Genomic DNA, 21,150 nt, shown 5'->3' with positions numbered 1-21,150 from the left:
TGCTAGCATATGTTTGGTCTTTTAATGGGATTTGTTGATAATGAGAAAAAAACAGAATATCGCCGGACTTATCCAATAATTTTTAAATTTCTATCTTTAGCTCTGATAGCATGAAGAAACTTTGATAGCATAAAATGACTACTATTTGAAATTGTCTAAAATATGGTTATTAGATGTTATCTTATGGTGAGATCACTAAAATGATGAAATACAGATTAGGTTTATGTAATGTAATGTTGAACAAAGTAAATTTCAATTGTTATGAACGGCCATTTAAAGAATGGAGGAATGCAAACCTGGGTTGCTGCATTTGGTCAGAACGTGGTCGTATCTGTGTTAAACACTGAAAATGGATCCATGGCATTGGTGCACCAACATACGATAGATGCAATCAGTCATGATCAGACCTGCTTAAAACCTGCAGAGTGCAAAGGTGTTCAGAAAAAACTGCTCACCATGTTTCCCCATTTCTATCAGGTTTCATCTTTTGTTTTCTTCACAGAGGAAATTCATTTTTAAAATTGTGTATCAAAGACACATTGAAATCCTTATCACATCGTTTTAAGGTGTAAAAATGATTTTGTAATTCAGAAGGATAATTGTATTCAAGGAATATGTAGACAGAAATTAGATGAATGCACATCTGACTAAAAATTTAGAACTTTTAATGTTCATTGTATACAGTGTCTCAATGATACCTGTATGGATATTTCAAAATAAAAGATCGAAAATGATGAAAGATTGACTTCACTTGTCCTAAACTTTATTGCTGGTCCTTTGAAAATGAAGATTTCATTTTATCTTATTTTAAGTAAAGATGCATAACTTAAGAAATATGTATGTTTCAGAGATTGTTTAAAATGAGTGGAGAGTGCCTGATCATGCTGACCAAGCTGATATTATTCTAATATCATTATAATTGTTTAATAATGCAAATCCTGGCAGTGATATCATTTTAACATTTGTCCGGTCAGATAAGTGCTGTTTAACAGTGAAAATGAATGAATCCATGCCATTTGTACACTAATACACGATAGACCTGCAGAGTGCAGGTTTGAGTTGACAGACACAGAAGTGTTCAGGAAACTGTGCTCATCATGTTTCCACATTTCTGTTAGGTTTCATTGTTTTCGTTACAGACGAAGTCATTTTTTAAACTGTGTAAAAAGACACATTGAAAACCTCATCACATCGTTTTAAAGTGCAAAAATTTGTTTGTAATTCAGACGGATCATTGTATTCAAGGAATGTGTTGACTGAAATTAGATGAATTCACATCTAAGTAAATATTTTAATTCTCTAATGTTCACTGTTGTATACAGTGTCTCAACAATACCTTATCTGTATGGATATTTCAAAATAAAAGATTGAAAACGATGAAGGATTGACCTTTTTTCTGCTCACCTGGCAGAAAAAAAATAGACTTATCATTTTCCCTCCCTCGCAAACCTCAAAATGACCTTGTGTTGTGGGTATGATAGGAGAGTTTTTATTGCTCTCCAATCAGTGTTATCTGAGTGAACAATTATATTACAAGGCAGAAATAGACTGCATAGAGTTCAGAAGAGCAAACGTGCTCTATATCTCAAATTATCATAAACTTTGCTAACATCATTATTATTGTCAGTATAATCAATATTTCACAATATTTTTGTTATGGCTGTCTTTCAGAGGGTCAGGTTATTTGCTGGTTCTAGCTTGTGACTGTACTGTTGCATCTGTGAGTTTAGATTTTTTTTTTTTTTCATTATTTTTAAGCATTTGGGGCAACACAGCCAGTGTCCAGGAAACTGGTGTGATGACAGTTATCCTGTCACATGTCTGTAAACCATGTGCAAAGAACATGAGATGGATTATCAATATGCCAATAACGAGGGCGCACAACTATGCCAATGCTCACGAACACCCAAATAACTACGTACATTTAAGTGCTGTACTTACATAAGACTTATTATGCTTTACATAAGAACATAAGAAGTGTTCATATTAATATTTATAAATAAAATTTATTTGATTCAGCAATATTCTTCTGCCCCACTACATTTCACAGGGACTTACTGTATGTTTCACTACATTTGGTTTTTGCTACTATACTTTACCAGCTTATAAAATACAAAGCATCATAATGTATCAAAGCAGTAGTTCCAGAACTTTTTCTGAAGCTGGTGTTTCACTAAACCAGTCTGCACCACCAAACCAAATGAATAAGCCAGACTTTAAATGTTTAAAGTAGTTGCTAGAAAACATTTGTAGCGAGAGAGATTGTCTAAAATGAGTGGCTGATTATGCTGACTGAGCTGATATCATTCTAACTTGGCTTTGCTATGTGCAGGTACAACTGGCAGTTCCTCACTATCTGCAAATATGTAGTAGCAACTGATCTCCAAATAAGAACTACTTTGTGTGCTGCAGTCTGTTTTCATTTCGTCAACGCATCGATCTCCGCTTGGTAAACTCTTATATGTGGGCTGAAGTTGAACTCAAATAAGGCTCTCTGGACTCTGTGTGTGCAGAGGAAATAAAGCAAGGATGTTCGTCTCAGCTCTCTCTGTTAATGATAAAACAGCGGCCCGTTGCACCCATCCACAGGCTCTTCAGCATGTGACAGGGTGTGTTGCAGCTATATCGTCACCAGCCGCAGTGACTGAGCAGAGGGCACACCTGTTGATCACTGTTAATCTTATCTGTGCTCATACTGGAACTGCAACTGTCATACCTCTCATAATGCAACCTTTTCCTCCATCTTCCTCACTGTACTCACACAGCATATGTTCCCTTGCTCTGCTTTTGGTTGAAAGTAGAAGAAGTAGAAGTAGGTTGACATCATTCTTATACTGATTTCTGTAGGCAAGCAATGTGACTTTGTTGCTCATTGTGTGTGCTTAAATCAAGACTTGTATGCTGAGATGAATTAGAAATGTTTTTTCCCCTAAACCAGTTTTATAGTATACACCAATCAACTAGTATTCAGATCATCTCAATACAGCATATTTATTACCCCACAGAGTTACCCTGAAACATCGTCACACATCTGTCTTCTCAGCTCTGGAAATCAAAACTAAACCACTGCACCTCACACATCCACCAATAAAAAGAAGCTAACATTTTAGAAAGAAGTCACCTCCAACATACTTCCCTCTTAGTTTGCAACCTCAATCAGCTTTAATGTTGTTTAAAATATCAGTATATTGTTTATATTTTTCAATATCCCTTGTTTATATTGTTTACATCGCTTGTTTGATATTTAATGTCCTTTTTAATGTTGCCCTCTATTTTTTACTTTCCACTTTGCTGCTATAATACCGGAAATATTCCCACTGTGGGATTAATAAAGGAATATCTTATCTTATCTTATCTTATCTTATCTTATCTTATCTTATCTTATCTTATCTTATCTTATCTTATTATACACTGATATCATTTTGCATCAGCTTGTTCCAACTCTTGAGTGAAACTATTTTGTATTTCCATTAGTGAAATCAGTTCAAACCCAAGAGTCCATGTTCATTATGACAGCGCCGTGCTATCGAATCCTCATCATTATCAGTTTCAGTATTAGTCTGAAGTCTTGGCAGTGGATTTCCTCAGGTCCAGCTCAGTCTCAAACAAGTCTTTAACAAATACCAAGAAGGATCAGCATTTCCTCACACACTGTCCCAAGTTCAGAGTGCTGACGTGTTTTCATGTACTCCAATTAAATACAGGATTAAGCACTGACTTGTTCATTGAAAACATTAGAGCATGTGCTTAAATCAAATTAACAATCACCGCCATCTAGTGGCCAATATGAATGCTGCAGCAGCAAAGTCAGAGCTATGTGAGGACCACTGAAAGCTGAGCGGAGAGGTAGAGACTGCTGTTCATGAATCCACTTGCATTGTCAGTGTCTACATTGAAAAAGATCGAATGTTAATCCATCACAGAACATTAAAGCAGCTACAATCAATATTAGAGATTATCACCTAATCCTGCTGCTCACCTCAGATCTAATTATCTTCATATGATATTTCAGCTCATTGTTTTGGTTTTCTTCACCCTCTCACCGCTCTTATTGTGTCATTTGGGACAGCAGAGGGTGGCAGTTTTCTACCTGGCCAGCAGCAAACACCTTATTGGAGCATAGAAGCTAAAGAGCTAGCCCCAGTTTGTGCCTCTCATCTATTAGCATACATTCAGGTCATCTTCAGTTTCTCTATAGAATAATTAATGATGTCATTTTTGGAAAAACCCAGAGGGGAGAGTAAAAAGTAATGTTGTTCTGAAGGTATTTCCAGAATCCAAAAGACTCTTCTAAACCATCTGGATGAGAAGATATTGAATCATAAAAAACATATATATCTATACATATAACTGTTTCCCAAATTGCATCTCTCTTGCCTAATGAAAACGAAGATGGCAACCCCTCGGCTATTTGCATAAGAAACATAATCGCAACTTTTGAAAACCACTTGAAAATAGTTTTTGTTGGGCAGCCGACAGAGGTATAAAGAGAATGGATACTGGACTTGTAACTTTCTAAGATGACAGTATGCCAGTGTTGTTTAGAGCTTGTTTCTGCTGACCCCAGGCGGCCGCTGCAGTGGTTACTGCAGGTCCACGGATATAATGTCCTTCCTCACATCAGGAGCAACCATCAGAACATATTCAGTCATTGAGGACAAAGCAACAATTGGACAAAACAAAATAATTTATTATTTTCAAACCCAGAGGCAATTTGTGGTTACAGTCATTTCAGATAACTGATGTGCATTTGACACACACTGTACAGTACCACTACCACTATCAATAGACTACTACTAAGACTACAGTACTCTGAGAACTCATTATTCCATCCACTATTTACTAGATCTACTACCTCTAGTTAAAGTACGACTAAAGCACGACATAAAAACATCAATACATTAACATACAATACATTTGCACCTGTAGCACCATTAATTGTATTATACTATAGAAGTGAAGAATAATTTAATCTTGCATGGGCTACTACATATTTCACAGGCTTGTGTTTCCATGTGCCTCTCTCTGAAAGCCTGGAGGAGGCCTTTCCATACAGGACCACCAAGCTGGTCACTTGTGCAAGCATTTGTGCCGAACAAAATCTCCATCTAGCATCATAACATGTGCCAATTCTTTTTTCTTTTGTCTTTGATTGTCTGCTCCTTCAGATGGATTTAGGGGAGTTGTTGTGCCGTTCTATTACAAAATGACAGAGAAAACACTTCCCATGTGGATGAAAGAGGAGTTTTGAACCTAGAAGGGGATGGGTCCGTAGTGGGCGATGTATGCAGCGACGATGCCTGCTGTGTCAGCCATCTCGTCACAGGCGACGTCCACCTCGCACACCTCTCTCAGACTGGATGGAAGAGGAGAAAAACGGGGTTAGAAGGCTTGTGAAATCGCACTTTAGACTCAACTTAGACTCAACTTAGAGACATAATAATAGCTGTACCTCTCGAGCTGCAGAGGGGTGAGGTCTCCTGCTGGGGCAGCTCTACTTCTCCTCAGAAGAATAGAAGCCAGGTCTCTCTTCACAACCACCTTACCAGCTGTGAGGGCAAACATCACAATCTCAGACTTTCTTGAATGTTCTTTGTTTTACAGTCTTAGAAAAATGTGATTTGTGAATCTAAAACCGTGCAAAGATTCTTTCAGGAAGCAGAAATGTTGCATACCTTCATCACTGGCTGACTCTGATGAAGATGAGGAGGATGAAGAAGAAGAAGAAGAGGAGGAGGAGGAAGAGGAAGAATCAGAGGAAGAGTCAGAGGAGTCGGACTCAGAAGAAGAGGACTCAGAGGAGGAGGAGGATGAGGAAGATGAGGAGGAGGATGATGATGATGAGGAGGAGGATGAGGAGGAGGATGAGGAGGAAGAAGATTCAGAAGATTCAGAGGAGGAAGAGGAAGATGAAGAGGAAGATGAGGAGGATGAGGAGGAGGATGAGGAGGAAGAGGAGGACGACGAATCGGATGAATCAGATGAATCGGAGCTGGAGTTGGAATCAGATGCTGAAGAGTCAGAGGAAGAGTCGGACTCGGAGGAGGAGGATGAAGATGAAGAGGATGATCCGGGGGCAGCGGCCGCAGGGGCAGCAGGCGCAGGAGCAGCAGCTGCAGCAGGTGCAGCACGTGCAGCAGGTGCAGCACGTGCAGCAGGTGCAACGGCAGCGGATGAGTCGGCGGATGAGTCGGAAGAGTCAGCGACGAGCCCTGGTTCAATAGCTGAGGATCACACAATGTAACACTCTTATATACGTACTGTAGCTGCGTACACTGGTCCAAATAACACTGAGAATACTGTGAATCACAGCAATGATGAGTTTGTCCTCACCTCCCATGGACCAGCACACCGACAGAAGAGCACAGATGGAGAGGAGGGTCAGAGTCTTCATGATGCCTTGTAGTTGGTGTCTCCCTGCACACGAGTTGCTTTCTTGGTAGCTTCTTAGCTTTCCTTCGATGGCTTCTGTTTCTTTGGCCCAGTGCGAGGTCAATATATACTGTGGTCCACCTCCTTTGTGAGACCAGACCCACACAATGAGATAACCCTCTGATTGGTTGGGGAATCAAATGTCAATGCTTCCGCTTCCACTTGTCATGAAAGCTCCCATAAACACCCACGCAGCACTGGCACAGAGTGCAAAAACTCATTCACCCGCGCAGAAACTTAGACAGCCGCAAAACATTCCTGCCATTCAACTGTGCGTACAGTGCGAGTGCTGTATGTAAACCTCTATGCGTTCTGCTTTATTATGAGGAATGTGCAGCGGTACACTTCAGGGGATTCCCCTTCCACACGATGCATGTGCATACAAACAAACATACACACTGACTAAACATGAGATGTTTAGTTCATCTGTCAAATTGAATTAGCAAATTGACATCATAGAATAGTTTGTCTTCCTGGCTTTTGGGTAACCTGGACAGTATGTTTGTCGAACAACAATGCCATCATTTCCCTGTCAATCACTTTTTGAGGTCAAACTGAATTGTTTTTATACTCCTCTTGTTTTCCAGTCCTGTGCGTCCCTCCTCAATCCTCACCCCTCATCACTGCAGTTTAAAAAAGGCCACAAAGGTCCAAACAAGTGGTGTTGCTGATCTCTATAAAATCCCCCTAAGATGTGATTGGATTTTAATCAGGGAGACCCGTTGCGGGGTTGCCCCTTTAACATCAACGTTGCCAGTCCTGCCATTGCTGTTATGTTACTATACTCCTTGCCCTAGAAGTGATCTCCCACCCCCACAAACCTCAAACTATAGCCTGAGCCGACCACAAGCTACTAATCGAGTGGCACGGAACAGCAGTGAGCCTCATTATGCGACAGAGCTTAATTAGAGTGTTGCAGAGTCCTAGCAGAACCGCAGTCAGTCCCTATTTACAGATCCATCTCAGTCCAGCTCCTGAACAGATCCAGGCACGGCTTAGTGATGCCAACCGGCGGCCCAATGCACAGCCTTCGCTTATTGTGTTTCAGAGTATATACATACAGCTAAATATACATAACCCCGATGTGATGGATCCACAATCCAGGCGTTGTGCATGCGGGTTTGGTTGCAGCTCTCTGTTTGTGCGATATAGCTGAAGTGTGGCTTCAGCTGTGGTTTATGAAAAAAAACATTAAAAAAAAAAAGGCATTTGAGACCTAAACCATATTGCAACTTAATTACTGTCTAGATAAGCGAACATTTATGCACACATATCACTTCATGTATATATAAATATATGTCTCAGAGGGCCCCCACCTTTCACACAGTGAGAAATTCAGTGCTGCTGCACAGTGACCTTGGTGTCCTTCATGTTTCATAGTCTTGTGTTATTCCTGGTGTCAGGGATTTGTCTTGGAACGTCTGCCATGTAATTTCAATGTCTGCTCCAGCGTCCATTTTGGTGGATTCATTTCAGTGCATGGGGGATACAAGTAGAGAGAACAATTGCCACAAGGTCCCTGGATGGACAAGAAATATAATGTTTAGGGCGTTTGGATCAGGTTCTTTTTTTGTTGTTGCGTCTTGGTTTTTAAATCATTGCCTTTTTGCTGTTTTTTGGTTTTATACATTCTCTGTCTGTGCAGCAGGAACCGGAAAACTTACACAACAGGTGTAATTAGAGTCATTGCGCACATGCTGTTTGATACAGAATATACTGTGTATGCTCTTAGCAGTCAACTCATATCAGTAATAAGGATCCCGTCTTCTATGTTAGATGATCTGTGTCCCGCACAGGTCAAATGTAATACTGTTTACTGATGATGCCCTATGAAGACATTACGCCTGTGTTAAAGTCTCTACATTGGCTCTCTACCAGTTTGCATATTGATTTTGCGAGGCCTTCATCTGAAACAAGTCGTTTCGTTGTTCCAAAGTGGAAAAACATTTGGTGAGGCTGCTTTTAGTTTTTTCGCCCTCTCCTGTTGAGAGAGCCCATATTAATCTCTTGAAACATATATTTGCATGTGAATGCAGAACCTGCAGGCAAGGGACAAGATTTTGGTATCAGGAATCTGGTTGCTTTTTGTAGTCCAAGTTGTATTGACCAATCACGTTTGAGCAAGGTCTGGTTGCATGCAAGTAAACAGTCTGTGATACACTGGCTGAAATGAAACCTACAGGCTATTGTCTGAAAGCAATTTAGCTTTTTATTAGCTTTTCTACATTGATAAGCAGATATCTGTTTGTAGAGATTAGCTCAAATGTTGAGTTGTAGTCAAGTTTGAAAGTCAAGTTGCTCATCAGACTGTAAATAATGACCGGTGCATGGAAGAGGAAGTTTTGGCCGGGATATCCACTTACTGTGAAACAAATTTTTTTTGATGAAATGACCTTGAGATGACCCCGGGCCTCAGAGCTGATTGTTCAGGGCTCCAACAATTATGTACCTTTTAAATAAACAAGCAATTTTACTCCCACATCAACACATCATCAAGCTCTAAGAAGGATAGACAAGGGTTAACAGCAGGTTTAGAAGCTCTGCTAATGTGTACAGCACAGCACAGAGACGAAATGGAGCCATTTTAAACGCAACTTCAAATGATTGTAAGTTTCCTTCGTTTGTCCCTGCCAGCTTTGCTCCACTCGCATGATACACGTGCAGCATATCATTGCAACAAACAACCTTTAAATGACCAGTTACAGGCGCGCATTTAGACTTTTCTGTTTAAACCATTACCTCACTGTGCGTGTGGACGCTCGTAACTCAGAGAGAACATTTCGTGTTATAGGTAAGCATGTGTGTAACCTCAGCAAGGTGCCAGAGACTTCAGGGAAAGATGCTGTAAAACAACAACCGACTGACGAAAAGGTTACATGTGTGGTTTTGTGCTCAGGTATGCACGCACAAGCAAGCAGACGTTCAGCATGAATGGTTCCTCATGTCTGGACATACAGGACTGTGCAGATGTGTTGAGGGACATTGGACGTAAAAGTGTCTACATACATGTAATGTGAAAATAAATTTCTGCTGTACAACTAGTGTAAAGCTCCTGGAAGAGAGATCCATCGTACACTCCTGTGTGTGTTTCAGACTGATTACTTGCAGAGCAAAAAAACTCTTCAGCGTTCTTTTTTGGTTGTATGAGGTGGCTACAGGTTCAGATTTCCTGCGGCACAGGAAACCTTTCCTCATAATTCACTCATAAGATGGAGCCATAACACCACTATTTTACTATGTATTGATCTGCATACTGTACAATAGAGTATTTTCATTGTCTGTCAGATGCATCAGGATGAACCGATGGAAAGATAAACAGACAGCATTGCGGGAACTTTAAAAAACTTTGATGTGTTTGGAAAACCTGGGAATAACACTGACATGACTAGAGACTAGACACACAGTATACTTATTGCTTACTTATTAGAGACTAGTCTTCCTTAGAAACCAGTTTTGGATGAAGATCTATGAGGTTTCCTTGGGACTGCAAGAGCCAAGTTACTGCTCAGTTTAGACCAACAGGACCGTGAGATCTCCGGGATTTACTGTTTTTTTAGAGAACAGACTTTCGTGTTTAATTTGAGCGACAGAGTAGAGGAGCACATTTGCTTCACAACAAAGCACCAAGGCTTGTTTTCTCAACGAAGGTGGAAGAAGTATTCCGATCCTTTACTTCAGTAATACTATTACCACACTGTGAAAATACTCCAGTAGAGGTAGCAGTAATAGCAGTAGTAGTCGTAGAAGTCAAAACCCCAAAATGTTCCGTATATAAATATTATCAACAGAATTTACTTAAAAGTATGAAATGTAGAAGTATTTATTCTGCAGTAAAATGGTAATGTTACCGCTGCATTCATGTGTACGTTGTATTTAGCTGCAGATGTTTAAACTTGAGTTAATGTTAACTACTTTATATACTGTTACATTTAACACGTACAATAGCTGCTGCTGCAGGATACAAGTGACTGAGTACCCGACCTTTCTCATCAGTGCTTCCACTGTAGTAATATGTTAGCATCTCAGCTAAAATGGAGCCGAGAGGGGAGACGACTTAAACACCGCACTGTCAAATCAGTGTCGTGTTCTGTGGAAGCTTTGTACAATCACACATCTCCAGGCACACCACAATATATTCTGCAAAACTACTGCTGATCTGCTGCATTGTTGTCTTTACTATGTACCAGTTAACAAAAGATCAGAAGATAAACTTTTGACTAGTGTTTCCTTTGACAACCATCCCTGACCATGTGTGACAGCATGGCAAATCACCCGAATGTTTCAGAGAAATACACTGTTATGATGATGCATCTTGTGTTGCGGCTGAGCATCAACATCTCCTGTCATATGTTTTTAAGTAACAATTTTTAGACAATTTTCAGCTGGGAAATGGTCAGAAACTAAATCGCCAAGCCACATTCAATATAGGGTCTATCGGATTACTGGTTCATAATTTCTAGGCATGCATGCAGGTTACTGTGTGTATTACTGACGTTAACACAGAACGGTGCAGACATCGCTTTGTTTCTGTCGTCATTTGTCATAAGTATAGGCAGTATAGAAGTTGTAATCAAGCATGAATCTTACATATTGAAAAAACAGAAACAAAATGTTAAAACAACACAATGACACAATAAATCTTTTTTTTAATAATCATCAGTAATTAGCGTCCATATTGTTTCTGTTGCGTGCTTGTAATGTTGTTCAGCCTCAGCTGTTATCTAACGGTTTACTTTTGATTTGGTCGTGTTTCTACCACCCGCAGACCCCCAGCAGTGCTTTATGTAACACCGTCTCGACTGCGGCCGTAAACAAAGTCAGATGGCGGGCGACACACGCTGTATATTTCCATCTGGTCTCTGAGAAACGTCCACCTGCCAGGCTTTCCCAATTCCGCCGGATGCATCCGCTTGGCAATGCAACACCACTAATTATACTGATCCCAGTCTGGGCCTTGAAATTCCCTTCAAGCTTGAGAGAATATTTTTGGGACAAGCCCCAAACTTTTTCACTCTTGATGTCTACAGCCCATCTGTTGTCCCTTTATACAGATTTTATAGACTTTATTGCTAAATACTCTCACTTTTATCCATATTTAGAGCCCGATACGTCTTTGAGCCAAATCTCTTGAATCTCATTCTTTTTAATTTGATGCCCTGCTTTCGACCGTGTGTGATTGCTGCCCTTGGTGTTCTTTGCTGGAAGATTTCATGTTAGTTTATCCTGTGCAGGTGATGTCTCTCACTTTATTCACAAAGCATTTCTATCCAGGATGAACCGTTCGAGGAATGACTTTGTCTTGACTGCTGAATCTTCCCAGCCTCGTCTCTGTCACTCTCTCTGAGGTTGGTGTGTTGTGGTTCTGACAATAACTTTAGTAGACAGACTGACAAACTCTGCCAGATCTCTGTGCGCCTTGTGGCCAGAGACCTGCGGTCTGCTAACCGGACCGCAGACGGGCTCACACTCGCGTAAACAGACAAAACATAACACACACTGGTAAATAAGTGAGGACACGTGACGTACACATGCACACATGCAAATGTTCACTTTGCATACATTCCTTTGTTTTTGAATGAAGAAAGAGACAAGAAGGAAAGATAAAAGAAAGAATTCACATCAGACACTGTTTTTCCAACTTATTTAATACATAAGGTTCATTTACATTTGTTCTATGAGTCCTAGAGCTCTGTTTTGGTTTCCGCACCTGCCTGCTTCTCCTCCTGAAAGACATAAACATGGGATAAGTGAAACACAGCAGACAACACATCACTGAGGGAATATGTGACTTGTATCTATACCAAGGTTACCTCGGGATTATTTATGTTGCCTTTCACAGACACGGACCTAAAAAGTCTGGTATTTGACTGCTTCAGAGGAAAACTCGAAGTACTTTCTTCATTTAGGAACTAACTTTATCTATGTCAACAACACTGAGGCATCCGCTGCATATCTAGTTTTATCTGTCAAGAATTTAAAAATATATATTTTCAGAAGAATATATTACAGACAACAACTACCGACCTGTGGTTGTTTGCCTTTGCCAACCGGTCAAGTTGCAGTTAACATCCATGTTTGTCAGACTCATTTAACATGAGTGAAGACTTTGAAGGGATTTAAGGTATTCAGTGCATTTTTTGGTGAAATGGAAGTAATTTCTATATCGACATGTGTCATTCCAGTGAATAACGTCCAGTGAGAAATATGCTCTTCACTTAGAGACTACTCTTCCAGAGCAGCACAGAGGATGATGGAGAGCTTCATCACATGGAGCAACAACAATCACCTGAAGCTCAATATCAGCAGAACCAATGAGCTGGTGGTGACCACAGTGCTTCAAATATGGATGGTGCTGCAAAGAAGCTACAGATTGTAAAACGTGGAGGCTTCACACACATCTTCAACCCGACAGCACAGAAGACCTAAACAATCAGCTCAGTTTGAAGGCGGACACCAAAGATTAGAGTCATCAATCCAGTGTCTGACCAAATGTGAAATATGGTCACAATCTTTTGGATATAAAATGTCATCACTTCATCAATTTATCTTATGAGACATTTGTGTGTTTTTGCCGTAATTAGCGAAATAATTCTTGAGTCATGGTAAAAATATGTGTTTTGTGTTGTCTCAGTGACTTTTGACCTTACATCACCAAAGTCGAGTCAGTTAATCCCTGAATCTAAGTAAACGGTTTTGTCAAATGTTGAAGAAATTCCCTGAAAGCATTCCTGAGATATCGTGTTCATGAGAATGGCAATGTACAAAGCAAATGTACAAAACCGCAGCGTCAAGATAGATTTGTGTTATTGGTGATGAACACGAGGTGACTATTTCACCCACATCAGCTTTTTTAAAATGCATTTCAGATGGCGTCTATTGTCCACCTCGTTTGAGACAATAGGATTTCAGTCATTTCAGTGCCACACTGTTGACAACTCTGGTTCCTCTGTCTTGTTGTGGGTCTTCAGACGCTGCGTCACACACAGCTGGAGCTCTGTGTGGTGTAACAGAGCACATTGGTGCACAGAGTGAGGTTTCCTGTCTGGTGCATGGCACATATACTTTACAGTGACAGCAAGAGGTGCTTTTAATCTTCTCGCATGTTGGTGCTCCAAACACACTGCCACTTTCCTTTCTGCCACTGTTTTGAACACAAGTGAATAAGTTTTCTTGTGCTGCTTATTCCAAATCACTAAACTTTTTTTGTTTTAAATTGTTCAAAAGTCAGTCTACAGGTCGTCTGAGTACAGAGAGCAACATCTAAATGTCGACTCGCTGTTGAAGCTGCCAGGTTGAATGCATCTCCTCATCAGGCCGCTCACCTTCAGATCCCCCCGTAGGAAGGATTGGCAGAAGTCCCGTACTCGTTCGGTGGAAATCTCTCCCTCAGGTAGGAGCCACTTCCCGTCAGAGAAACTATCATAGATGCCAACTCGGGGGAGGTCCTCAGATTTGAGGCCAAAGAAACCCATCGCCCGAGAGTTGGACTTCACTGCTCCGTTAATCAGCACAAACAAGAACTACAAAACAGTTTTTAATACAAATTAATTTAATTCACTTTAGCACATTATGTATTAGATCAAGCTACCACAGAAGTGTAAAATCATTTGGTTGTATTTGATTTGTGGGCCTGCATTTGCTTTCATTTGTGGTTTCTATCTATTTCAATCAATTTGAAACTGTAGGTGGAGTAAGTTCGTACCTTTCCTGTGAACTCGGGGGCAAGAGCTCCCAGTCGCTTCTTGAGCTTACTGTATTCTTTGGTCCCTCTGTTGGCAAAGAGCAGGAGGTGTGACTTCACCTCGGACTGGAACAGACCCACTGCCGTCTAAAGAGAAACCAAAAGATTAAATGTTAAAAACTGTCTGTGATTTTTACTCACTTTCTATTTTGCATTTCAATAAAACTGTATTTTTAAATGAAAGGAAAACTTTTAAGGGATAAATAACAGGAAGGAAAGAGTGGGACCTACCACTTGGTTGTACTCTGTGATGTATCGGACCTCGTTGATGGTGATGAAGTTCACAAGACCGTCGACTTCTAACTTCTTGGCTTCGGAGAGAACAAGATTCTCCTGGAAGTCATCGGCCTGGATCACATAAAGCACGACATCATCGCTGTCATCATCGTCAACTCACAGCATCCATCACATTTATTCCTGAAAAGACGCCTCATGCAGACAAAGTCATGCACAGTCCTGATGGTGCACAGTACCTTTCTGAACAGGGTGATGGTGTCTGAGGAGATGTTGTAGTCAGCCCACACTTCTTTCACACTGCAAATGGCTACAGGGACTGAGTCAACTTTCTTCGCAGCTGCGACGAGCTCCTGATAGCCGTGACTTTCCTCTCCCTGAGTCACAAAAGGGAAAATGAGAGAGCTACAGAGGGAGGTTGTTTGAACTATCTCATCTCATCAAGTACGTTCTTTAATGCTTTTCACTGACTGTCTTTCTTTCATCATTGCATACTGTTGTCATTTTGATACCATTTCTTGTGTTTTTTCCTTAACGTGTAGGTTTTTTTTTTTTATTATTATTTTAATTCTTATACAACCTTCACATTCAAAAGAGGGAAGAATATACCTCCTCCATGAGTAGGCTGTGACATAACATACAAATGTAGGCAGGCACTGAAATGCACCCTGAGGAGGGCAAGTGTGCTGAATGCACTGGCAGAGATGGGAAATAACTAACTGTATTTACTAAAGATACTTTCCATTTTGTACTACTTTATACACCTACTCCACTAAATCTCTGAGGGAAATATTGTCCCTTTTTACTCCACTGCATTTGTCTGATAACTCTAGAATATTATCTAATTTAAGATTTTGTATATAATGTTTAAGAGCATCTTATAAATGTGATGTATTTACAGGCAGGTAAAACACTAATATTCTGCTTACTTATTAATGCATCAGTAATGATAATCTAATTATGTAATATATAGAAACATAACATTGACAGAGGCCTATTTCTTATACTTCTTTAAAAGTTTTCCTGCAGGAAATTTACCCTTCAGTATTGCAGCTTTTACTGAAAAATATATAAAAAGGCTACTTTACTTTAAGTAAAAAACAAACAAACATCTGACTACATCCTCTTGTTGTCCTCCAAATGTTTATAATGTATTAGAACTGTTTCATTTATTCGTTACTGTAAGGATTTTATTTTATTTATTGAAATATGGGCTGATGTCAAGTCACCTTGAGGTAAATTCTTTTAAAAAGGTGTGTGTGGTCAACATTAATAGAACAAAAGAGGCATAAAACACACGGAGCAGATTTTAAAGAAAGAAAGACAAGTTACATTATTAATCTAATATCCACTTTAAAATGACTGGACATTTACCATTACCCATGTCAGTTATACAGCATATATACTGCACATTTTTATGCTTAACCCTACACATTTTGCACCTTTCCGTTAACCTGTTTATATTTTTGGCATTGTGCATATATTGGATTTCACCTTATTGGCATTTTATATTTCATATTTGCACTCTATTCTATTTGATCTTATTTTATTTTTTCTTTATTATTATTATTGTTGTTGTTGTTGTTGTTGTTGTTGTTGTTGTTGTTGTTGTTGTTCTATGTATTTAGCATTTTGTTATTCTATTATCATTATATATTTCATACTGCACCTTATTGTGTTAGGCATAAAAAGGACACATTTCAGAGTCGAGGTATATTTTTTTTCTCTCTTTAAAATGACTTTTTCACAGACCACCAATAGGTGTAGGGGACATCAGAAACTCTCCTGTTACCATCCGTTTTCCTCAAAGAAAATCTAAATTTGAAAAAAAAAAAAAAAGCGAAAGGGGCAGAGAGAGAGTCAGAGAGGAGGAGAAACAAAGAAATGCAGCAGGAAGAGAGAGCTGAGGCTGGCTCAGAGGAAGGTGAATCATGTCTATTTCTGAGACAGTGTTGCATGAGCTCTGGCAATCCGTTTTATCATTTTGCAGCCTGTAATATGTGTCCATTCCCAGTGAGTCACAGCACCAATATTTTGGTCTCTCTTTGCCTTCAGCATCATGATCCAACTATGCGCTATCCTCATGTGCTCCCTGCCTCTCGCTTCCACTCTTCTGTCATGAACCTTCTCCCTGTGTGCACTTGTTTACAAGAGGGTCAATGGAGCCAATCCCACAAGTCTTCAGATACGTATGCATTTCCTGTCAAGTGGTCCGCCATTTTCCCCCGCGCGCAGTCTTGCCAAAGGGCTCGCCTCTGTGGGACAGCCAGCCACCCTCTGTCTTCACAGCACCAGCGCTGCCAAAGGTGTGGCCCCAGGAAATACATTCTTCTTCAAAATCTATTTGTGACAATAGCATCACCAAGACCAGGGTGCAAACAAACGCTGTATTTTTGGAGCCCTCACAGTCTCACTCTTAGCTAATTTGTCTGATCATGTCTGGTTTGCCGCATGCATGTTAGCAAAATAAACTAAGCCATAAAGCGGCCTCTGTGGGCTTGTTTAAAGATGTCTGAAAGCTTATTTGAGCCCATAATGGAGACTTTTTTTTCTCTACATGTAATTTTCTTCTCTGACCTCCAGGAATCCGATGACCACCACCTCAGCAGAGTCGACGAAGGCCTGAGCAGCTTTGGTGTCGGTCAGCCTGGGCAGGGCGCCGTCTGGGTAAGAAAGACACGAGATTCACTGGAAACACAATTCAAAGCGGTTTGCACTTTACAGTCTCAGTCGTCATCTCAACAACACTAAGAGTCAGCCACGCTCATGCTACTGGCTCTGTGGGCTTAAACACAGCTGTGGGCTGGATGCTAACATCAGCTTAGTAACAACCTCACAATGAAACTGCAAACTGATAAGTTTTACAGGTATTTGATCATAAACCAAATATACTGGACAAACGCATTGACATGATGATTGCGCTACAGGACAAGCTAAGAGATCACCAAAGTTAATACAATTCACGGATGTCTGTGCCAACTTTCATGACAGTCTGTCCAGTAATAGTGGGCTGTATGCTAACGTTGGTTTGCTAACATCCGCACAATGAAAACACACCGAAGTTTAGAAGTTACAATATTCAGCATCTGAGTTTGGCATGCTACCATGCTAACTTTTGCTAATTAACACAAAGTAGAGCAGACTGAAGTGTTGAGATCAACCACAAACATGAGCCTCATGGTGGCTCTGAGGAAAAAGTCAGGAGATCACCACTGTACAATTCATCCTCTGAGAAATGTGCATACGTAGACAACAATGCGGCCATCCATGAAGCAGATGATGAGATATTTTACTAGATAAATGTAGATGTTGAACTGCCGATGCCGGATAATCCAGAGGATCACCAAAGTCGGTTGGATTCATCCTCTGGTCACCATGAATGTATGTACCATATGTCATGGCAAACCATCCAAAGTGGCAATAAGACAAACTACTAGCAGAGCTGCAATGCTTTGATTATAATATAAGGCACAAATTATACTATGCTTGATTTTCCATGTCAAAAGCAAAGAGATGAACTCCAGAATACAACCAAGATGACACAGTGTGCTTAAATCAATTTACCTTCCTCTGTGGCAGCGACAGACAGCACCAGGAGGGAGACCAACAGAGTGAGCAGCATGTTTCAGCTGATTCGACTGACAGGGAGGCAGGTAGAGACAACAAATGGCCAGAAGTCTTGGTGGCTGTTTGACTCTGTACGAAGGGTCATATCACCTCTGCTGTGTCTCTGACGTTCGCCACATGGCTGCAGCTGCTGCAGCTTCACTGGGATGTGATTGGAGGCTTCTTGGGAACCAGCCAGGTGTTCTTGATAAGCGGGGATGCAGGAACGTTGGACTACGTGTCACTGTGCAACAGGGGACAGGTGCGAGTGTGTGTCTGCACTGTGGTATGTTGGCAATCTGAGGTTTAAAGGTGCAATAGTGATCCAATTAGTCCAGCTGACCTTTGCGTTTATGAAACATTGCCCTTTTCCTGTGTCTTGGTGTGTCTCAACGTTTTGTTGGTGGGAAGCTCTGCAGACATTGCAGCCCGGTCGATGCTCTGTAACCCCAGACAGGCTGTAAATAGCCAGTGAGGAGGCCCGTGTGACCAGTGACAGGCCAGAGATTAACTGGGCTGCATTTTGATAGATTCACCACAGGAGGGACACAACTTCCATCCATTCATCATCATGCAGACGCCCAACAAAGTCAAGTCAATACAAGAAAACAAGGTAAAAATTAAGGTTAATTTTCATAAAAAACAAATGCAGGTACGTATTCAGTGACTATAAATCAAGCTATCAGAAGATTTCCCACTAAACATTCCAGATTTGATGAAAAGTGATTTGAATAATTTATAAAAGTCACATGGCACCACTGAGTCATACTGGTCCCTGAAATGAAAGCAGAGAGACAGAAAACAGATTGTAGAAATGCTGTGAAACACACACAAAACTGCTGTCATGCAGCAGCCTTGAACTCTTTTTTCATCATCAAATAACCAGTCACCAGTTAACGCAGCCAGAAGACAGTCTGTTCCTCTGCATGCAAATATGTTGACAGCAAATTTATTTGGAAAAATCTCCAGAGGAACCTCTAAACTTCTAGGAAACCTAAAACTGTGTGCCAAGAAAAAACAAATGCATAAAACATTTTCTCAGATAACTTGTTAGGGAGACAGAAAAAGCCCACAAACTTACAGCAGCGGCCGCAACCACCACAGAAATGTTTGTGTTGATGTTTAAACAAAAACTAAAAGCCTCTGAAATGCACATTTATTTATAACAGCACCATGGCAAATACAACTAAACTCAAGAGGAGTGATTTATACAAAGTCTGATGTTTAGTGCAGCGATTCTGAACAGTTTACCCGCCGAAAAGGCATCTGCTAAAAAATGCAGGCACGTTACAGTTGGTTGACCACGGAGCAGAAAAAAAAAACAGCCGGATGCACAAAAGTATAATGAATGAACTTTTAAGGACAAAATGTTAACAGCGCTTTTGGTCTGAACCTGTAAACTTTGCCTTTTGCATCAATAAAATCCAAATACTTTTGTATCAAACTTTGATCAGTAGCTCTAAACATCAGGAACAGCTGAGGCTGATGGGAATGTCTCGACCACAGCGGTGGATCAAACAGTGATGCAGAAGAATTTACTGAGATGTAAAGACACGTGGTTCCAAGCTGTGAAGACTTTGACCTTATTTACACGGCAGCCATGTGCGATGTATGTTCACATGGCGCTTAAGAGCATCAGGCCAACACTAATACTGCGCACCGCGTCCGCCATCATAGACGCATGAGTTCGGTGAAAAGCACAAACAGACGTCACAGCAGAGACACCTGCGAGCGTGACAGTGCAACTCTTCCCAGGTGAGGAGCAGAGAAAATAAAGCTTCTTACAAACACTTAGTCTGTGTCTCCAGCTTCACAGCACAGTGACAGGTCAGGCTTTAGATTACAGCCTGCAAATTACTGTGTGATTATTTAGAATCACTAAATACTTGGTGTACTTATTGCATACCTATATGTACGTTAAATATAAAAAGACAAACATTCATGGAATGAGGGGGTAACAACATTGTTTTTAAGAGGGACTTGGAAATAATATTTTTTTAATTACTGACAGTCCATGGGATGTAAATTGAAGTGGCCCTTTGTTCACCTCCTTTTCACTGTAATATACAGTTTATAGTAGACTGAGTTTAAAGCATGGGCTACTGTTCATACCTTTTCATTACTCATTATGTACTCGCTAATTAAGTACTGACAGAATACTAGCTAAATGACACAAATTTTACCTTTAAATATTTAAAAAAACAAACAAAAAAAACATATGTACAAAAGATTTACAACAGCTTATTGACTGTAATGTACAACTCACCCAATGAGGTCATGCAAAGATATACTGGAACTTTAATAATGTCACAATCAAGATTAAATGTTGTACAGCACTGAAAATCAAATATTTAACTTAATTTCCCTCTAGTTTTCTGTGTCTTTTCTCTATTTAATTCTCATTCCAGTCCAACCAATCAAAATAGCATCTGTCTCCTTTAGGATTTTATTTGCTGCTTTGAGACTGAGTCTCTTTCTAGCTACAGTACATTGTCAAATGCAACAAACAGCATTTTAACACATATGCTTCCCAGTGAAGTCACATTCCTGACACAAATACATGCAAGAAAATGAGAGAAAAGGGAAAAGGAAGGAGAGACAAAAAGTAGAAAGGACAGAAATACATTTTAAAAAAGGAAATTTCAGACTCCTTGTGGAGTGTTAAGTGTTCGACAGGCTCAGAGAAAATGCAGTTTCAGTTAAAATTACAGGCCCAGTTGCTCATATAGTTGGTGCTGCAAATAAACAAAGTAAAAGTGATGATTACAATACACAGACATTAAAACATGAGAGCTGTCACACAGGCTTAGCGATGTGTTTTCTCTTAACGGACTGTGGGGACACTGGATCTTTCTCAGGATGACTTAGACAACTCTGTTGTTTGCACAAACTGTCCTGCACATCGTACCATGCTACAGGTTGTCTGAATTTCATCAAAGTATTACATAAAAAACTGAAGATAAATGTTAAATCAAATAAAAACTTTATTATAGTATAGTATAGCACATTTAATAGAAGAATTGCAGCCCAAAGTGCTTTTCAGCACAAACATCACAAGCACCGAGTACTTCACATGAAAAAAGACATGGAGTGAACATAAGAAGAAGGACAATTATTAATTAATTATTTCATTCAAC

The 21,150-nt window shown here is 40.2% G+C and overlaps 2 protein-coding genes across 3 annotated transcripts; both read right to left on the bottom strand.

The window, feature by feature from the left end:
* Nucleotides 1-4,791: 4,791 nt before the first annotated feature.
* bglapl (bone gamma-carboxyglutamate (gla) protein, like) lies at nucleotides 4,792-6,452 on the bottom strand. Of its 2 annotated transcripts, none has more exons than XM_070985313.1 (4): nucleotides 6,334-6,452; nucleotides 5,676-6,224; nucleotides 5,453-5,549; nucleotides 4,792-5,356 (listed from the first exon to the last, which is right to left on the bottom strand). In XM_070985313.1, the coding sequence occupies exons 1-4, from the start codon at nucleotides 6,392-6,394 to the stop codon at nucleotides 5,254-5,256; spliced, it is 810 nt and encodes a 269-aa protein (XP_070841414.1). In that variant the 5' UTR covers nucleotides 6,395-6,452; the 3' UTR covers nucleotides 4,792-5,253. The 2 variants fall into 2 exon arrangements, with proteins under 2 accessions (XP_070841414.1, XP_070841423.1); XM_070985322.1 differs by having other exon boundaries at nucleotides 5,453-5,554; nucleotides 5,855-6,140; nucleotides 6,334-6,416.
* Nucleotides 6,453-12,066: 5,614 nt separating this feature from the next.
* Nucleotides 12,067-18,029, bottom strand: LOC139348059 (endoplasmic reticulum resident protein 27). Its single transcript, XM_070988013.1, has 7 exons — nucleotides 17,972-18,029; nucleotides 16,985-17,070; nucleotides 14,647-14,784; nucleotides 14,405-14,521; nucleotides 14,135-14,260; nucleotides 13,755-13,952; nucleotides 12,067-12,155 (listed from the first exon to the last, which is right to left on the bottom strand). The coding sequence occupies exons 1-7, from the start codon at nucleotides 18,027-18,029 to the stop codon at nucleotides 12,114-12,116; spliced, it is 765 nt and encodes a 254-aa protein (XP_070844114.1). The 3' UTR covers nucleotides 12,067-12,113.
* Between the last annotated feature and the right edge of the window lie 3,121 nt (nucleotides 18,030-21,150).

This window comes from Chaetodon trifascialis, chromosome 2 (assembly GCF_039877785.1).
Source record: "Chaetodon trifascialis isolate fChaTrf1 chromosome 2, fChaTrf1.hap1, whole genome shotgun sequence".
NCBI classification, from domain to species: domain Eukaryota; kingdom Metazoa; phylum Chordata; class Actinopteri; order Chaetodontiformes; family Chaetodontidae; genus Chaetodon; species Chaetodon trifascialis.
Note: the sequence above shows the minus strand (reverse complement) of the source record. Positions and strands in the feature narration are given on the sequence as shown.

Excerpts from the sequence above, each read along its gene's own strand:
- bglapl (XM_070985313.1), bottom strand. The coding sequence starts at position 6,394 with ATGAAGACTCTGACCCTCCTCTCCATCTGTGCTCTTCTGTCGGTGTGC. Across the intron at positions 5,550-5,675 it reads AGAGTCAGCCAGTGATGAAG|CTGGTAAGGTGGTTGTGAAG; the intron begins GTATGCAACATT and ends TTGCCCTCACAG. Across the intron at positions 5,357-5,452 it reads ACCCCTCTGCAGCTCGAGAG|TCTGAGAGAGGTGTGCGAGG; the intron begins GTACAGCTATTA and ends TCTTCCATCCAG.
- LOC139348059 (XM_070988013.1), bottom strand. The coding sequence starts at position 18,029 with ATGCTGCTCACTCTGTTGGTCTCCCTCCTGGTGCTGTCTGTCGCTGCC. Across the intron at positions 14,522-14,646 it reads CCATCACCCTGTTCAGAAAG|GCCGATGACTTCCAGGAGAA; the intron begins GTACTGTGCACC and ends TATGTGATCCAG. Across the intron at positions 13,953-14,134 it reads CCCCCGAGTTCACAGGAAAG|TTCTTGTTTGTGCTGATTAA; the intron begins GTACGAACTTAC and ends ACTGTTTTGTAG.